Below are 5,000 nucleotides of genomic sequence, written 5' to 3' on the forward strand. Positions count from 1 at the left end.
GATATACATATTCTGAATGCTCTTGGGAAGGAATAACTTATGCAATCCTTAAAGTTTACTTACATAGAGATGAGCTAACACAATCAGCTGATACCTGTTTACCAGGGAAGGGTGACATGTTCCAAAAATTAAATTGTAATGTACTCTTCTCGCTCTTCTATATAAAATTTTAGATTGTAAAAATGACAGTATTATCTTAAGGATTATCAATATTGTGCAAAACGTTTGCAGAGAATGTATACTGGCAATGTAAATTTTTAAAAAGAGATTGACCATCGTCGCTCGAATAGCATCTCTTCCCTGATTGGCCAGCGTGAGGCAAACACTGTGACGTCACTCTCGCCTGAAATTCGTAGTTGAGCGTTTTCCATGGCGGATGTGTCTGTGTGTCACTCTGATAAAATCTTCCCAAATCTGATTCATCTGAGGACTTGAAATGGTAAGTACTAGAAATATGCAACGTGCGTGTATTCAAGAAATCTGTGGAAGTGCAATTAAGCGTCTGATGACCCGATGTTCGCTGTAATTTCGTTCGAGACAAGTGGGAGACGAAAATGGCTATTTGGGAACTAGTTTTGATTGCAAGACGGTTTTTCAGTGTGTAATTGTACTCGCAATTATAATCAGCGAAAAGAAAATCTACGATATGAATAATATCAATGAAACTACTCTGAAGATAACCGAAATGGTAGTCGGTGTCTTCAAGAACAAACTCCTTCCTGGTGTCGGATTTTATAGAGCGGCGATGGTGTTTGGAAGTGTATTACATGTTTAAGGTTAAAGAAATATGTTAAAAAATATCCAGAAACTCCATGAGTTAAATTCAGACGAAATATTAAGAGGTGACAATATATTCGGCATAACTCGTATTATTCTCATCAGTCGTTGTCGAAATCTTAGGTGTAGAGGGAATGTAACATCTTATTGGCTAAGTAACACAGAATGAAGTTCATATTTAAAATATGGTGAGAAATTATAGTGTTAGACGTGAAGTTCGCCTTATCGGGGTCGGTGTGCCAGTTTGGTGTCCGCCACAAGTTTGTGTGTTCGGGCGAGTCCACTGCGGCCGCGGGGGAGGAAGCTCGTCGTTCTCGTCCCCAGCTGCTCTCAGCGTAACCACGTAGGCCTAATAGAGAAAGGGCGATGGGGAGTTGCTCCGTAGTTTTTCCTCGAAAATCGTTGTCTAAAGTAGACAGACGGGAGTAGAACTGCATATAGCACCAAAATGGCGTTCCGGGCACACCTCAACGTGAAGGGAAACTCTTCGAATCGCCCCGTGAGCTGAGTAAAAGTCGGGAGATGTGGAGTCCGGTTTTTTGACAAAGTCCGGCGCGTTGGCGTGGCGTTTTGAAGTGAAACGGGCACTGCAGGGGATATATAATACACGGAATGTCTTCTGTTGTGTTTTCCTCCGTAACTTGAACCAAGTGAACGAAAGGTGCTCTATATAGTGCTGTGAGGTAAGCAGTGTTGTGGTGGTATTGAGTGGGGCCAGTAACAGCAGTCAGGGTGGTGGGAGTTGGTTTAGTTGGTCCACCCCTGCTGTGGTCTATACGACACTCCACCTACTGCTTCTCCCTCTCTGTCGCGTTCATTTTCCATTAAAGTGGGTGTTTGCAGAAAAGTCGCCCAGAACAATTAGCAGAAGAGAAAGGAACGTTGATAACTTGTCCCTCACCAAGGAATTGATACGTCTCTCAAGTGTGTTGTCGTAAAGGTAAGTCATTCGAGATAGTGAGTCACATATGCATACCTTCCCTTTTGCATTTCACACTCGTGTATCAAGGTGTGGGATGTATCATGTTGGATACCTTGTTGTTTGGGCGGAGTGTGAGGCAGGGAGGGAGGGAGGGGTGGGGCTAGTGAACCAAGCAAGTTTGTGCTCCTGTCTTCAGTGCTTCCATGATTGTTGAGGTGGCACTCCCCCTTGTGCGAGTATTGCGGCTAGGAGTGCCACCCCCGTACGTTTGACATACGGCGAGTTGCAGTGTCAGCAATGTGTGGCTCATTCGTTCGCTTGGTATCCGGGGATAGTTCTTATTGATTACTCCCAATAAAAGAAACCACCTTTCTTATCTTGTTTAGGAAACATTGAACGTTATGATGAGCCTTAGTGTCGTATTCCAAGGATTTAGGTGACATATGATGTATGTTATGAAGGTTAAAGCGTATTTTTTATACAAGAAAACCCAAGTGAAGTTTTGGCAATGTTGCAGTGACTGCTTATGGGAATCAGGGATGGATGTTTTAAAGCACCTCGTCTCTTGGAAGAAGCAAAGTTTGCTCACGTGCTTTAGAACGGAGTGCTTTCGCCGTAGACTGTGGTGCGAGGGAGGTAGAAGGTATTGGTAGGGGAAGATGGAACCGTTCGAGTTTTGAGAAGGGAAAATACCATCTATATTTTTGTACTTGCTTTTGCAGTAAATCCTTGAGGGTGATATTTATTCCAAGTAGGTTGTGCGCTCGAGCCATACTCGTTTATATGATCAGCTTGTTACATAACGCGGTAAAGGTTCCAGATTTCAGGTACGCTCATTAAATGTTACATAGCTAGCAAATAATTTCTGGAATATTGGGTCGAGTTTTATCATTTAAAATGATTTGAGAAATTGACAATTCTGAATGACCGATATCCACGCTGGCTGGGATTAATGGGTGCCGTTGGAGACAGTTGGCTTGGTGCTATTGCAGACAGGCTGCATTGTTATGAACGACCAACAGATGACACGGCCTATAGTGGTTGTGGAGACTGACAGAACCGAGGAGTGGGGTTGCATATCTGAAACATCTTTTTGAAATTTGTATTATGGGTTGCAGGCATATTTAGACACACAGAAGCTTGGCCAACTGAATGGCTAACAATCTAGCTACTTCCTGTGTAGTTATGAGTAGAAACATACCCTTGGCGCAGGTGTAGGTTGCTGCACAGTAGGTGATGTGCTGGATGGTAAAGACCCAGAACGTAGGAACCGAGGTCATGCGAGACGCAATGTGTGTGAATCCTTTTACATCGTAAATGAATATTGTACAGTTGATCTCATGCAAACTACGAAAGCGAAACTTCGGGTCAATGTAACAAGACCGCATCAGAGGTGAATAGCCCAGAGCACCAAGTGAACAAAGAAACAACGTTATCTGGAGAGTAGACATCCTATATCAGGATGAAATAGATATCATTATGTTTTCTGAAATGAATTATCATTTTGTTCGGAAGATTGTGACTATAAGATGACAGTTGATTGTGAAATATGATAGAGAGCTACAGTGAATACCTAGATGTGATGGTATACTAAACCAGATGAAGATATACGAATCCGTTTTGCGAGAATTACTGTAATTCATGTAATACAAAGGTGAACCATAGGATGGCGTTAAAGTGGCCCTTACTACGTACCTTGGAAAACCACGTTACATGGAAGTTTCATTTTAATAGACCGCAAGCTAATTTAGGATATGTGGATTTGACTTGTGGCTTAGGAGTTTGAATGAAAGAAAGTGACCTGGAATGTTTGAAATTAAAGTTCAAGGGATGCGAACTGATTAACGTAAGTCACCATACCGAAATGGCGACAGAGGCTCGGTTGGATCGCCAAACAGTATAATGGGAAAAAGTTAAAAGCAATTGAGACTAGGCTGTGAGATAATGACGAGGGTGTGTCTGAATCTAACCCTCTCTAGATATAGGAGACCGGTATGCTGGTGATGAGGAATGTGTGGATCACACAGAAGTGTTTATGTGCCACCGACAATGCCCAAGATGATTCGCAGGCTTTCATTGCTCGTGTGCCGTCTAGTAAATTCCAAATTACAGAAATGGGATGGTATACGTTGGTATCCCCTTTTTCTTTCTCTTCCTCTCCTTTCCTTTGCTTCCACTTTGCTTCTCACTGTTCAGCTTTTATGGATGATTTTTTTTGCAGTGTGAGTGAGTAAGTGAAGGGGAGAGTGAGGAAGTGAGTGGGAGTGGGAGAAGATAAGAAGGGCCATGTCTTCGAAACATGTTGAAACAGGACAGAGGGTTCTTAGAGAGGATACTACCAGATGTTATTGAATTAGTGGAACGGGTATGGTGGAGAAATATTATGGGGAATGGAGAAAATAAAGAAGTGTTTGAGAGAGGTGAATGCATGTTCAGATGAGATCGGATGGGTCTCAGGTTAGTAGGGAAGCTTGAAGGACAGAGTAGGAACTGACGGATGTATAAAGGCCCCTGGATGAATGATTCTCACCTCTCCCACACTCCATGCCAAAACTTTCGTCGTCTGCTGTCCTAGCATCCGCTGCACTTCACCAAGGACCTGTTTCTGTCGCGTTTGCAAAGTGCATATTGAAAAGAAGATAGATATAGAAGACAGATTGGTCGGATGATCTTTTATTTCCTTATCTTCTCACTGGCAAGAAGCGACACGAATTTTTGTCTGTCCAAGTGTCTGGGATTAAGGGACGCTATTAGGCCTTTACTTGCAAATTAATGTTTACGAAGGTCACCCGTATTCGCATGTAAGGAAACTCTTTTCTTTCAGTGTTCAAGTACAACCACAAGCATGCACACACGCACACGCACACACGCACGCACGCACGCACGCACGCACGCACGCACGCACGCACGCACGCACGCACGCACGCACACACACACACACACACACACACACACACACACACACACACACACACACACACACACACACACACACACACACACACACACACACACACACACACACACACACACACACACACACACGGGCACACACGCACACACACACGGGCACACACGCACACACACACGGGCACACACGCACACACACACGGGCACACACGCACACACACACGGGCACACACACACACACACACACACACACACACACACACACACACACACACACACACACACACACACACACACACACACACACACACACACACACACACACACACGGGCATTAACACACACACACGGGCATTAACACACACACGGGCATACACACACGGGCACGCAC

General features: G+C 44.1%; 2 protein-coding genes across 21 annotated transcripts in view; one reads left to right on the forward strand and one right to left on the reverse strand.

Moving 5' to 3' along the window:
* LOC122263073 (uncharacterized) overlaps positions 1-4,937 on the reverse strand; it is a 9,304-nt gene extending 4,367 nt beyond the window's left edge. Inside the window, exon 1 of the mRNA XM_086553970.1 lies at positions 64-4,937. Coding sequence (XP_086410096.1) covers positions 2,824-3,150 — 327 coding nt within the window. The 5' untranslated portion in view covers positions 3,151-4,937 and the 3' untranslated portion in view covers positions 64-2,823. The remainder of the gene's footprint in view (positions 1-63) is intronic.
* The window catches only part of Sin3A (SIN3 transcription regulator family member A), an 83,666-nt gene continuing 78,974 nt past the window's right edge, over positions 309-5,000 (forward strand). For 11 of the 20 annotated variants that reach the window (XM_086553947.1, XM_086553950.1, XM_086553953.1 and 8 more), the window contains exon 1: positions 1,578-1,717. The gene's annotated coding sequence lies outside the window, so the exon portion shown is untranslated. Of the gene's footprint in view, positions 440-1,323; positions 1,461-1,577; positions 1,718-5,000 lie in introns of those variants that run through there. The other 9 variants (XM_086553948.1, XM_086553957.1, XM_086553963.1 and 6 more) reach the window with 2 other exon arrangements.

The sequence above is a fragment of the Penaeus japonicus genome, unplaced genomic scaffold (assembly GCF_977035675.1).
Source record: "Penaeus japonicus unplaced genomic scaffold, GWHDUDI00000001_assembly GWHDUDI00000029, whole genome shotgun sequence".
NCBI lineage: Eukaryota > Metazoa > Arthropoda > Malacostraca > Decapoda > Penaeidae > Penaeus > Penaeus japonicus.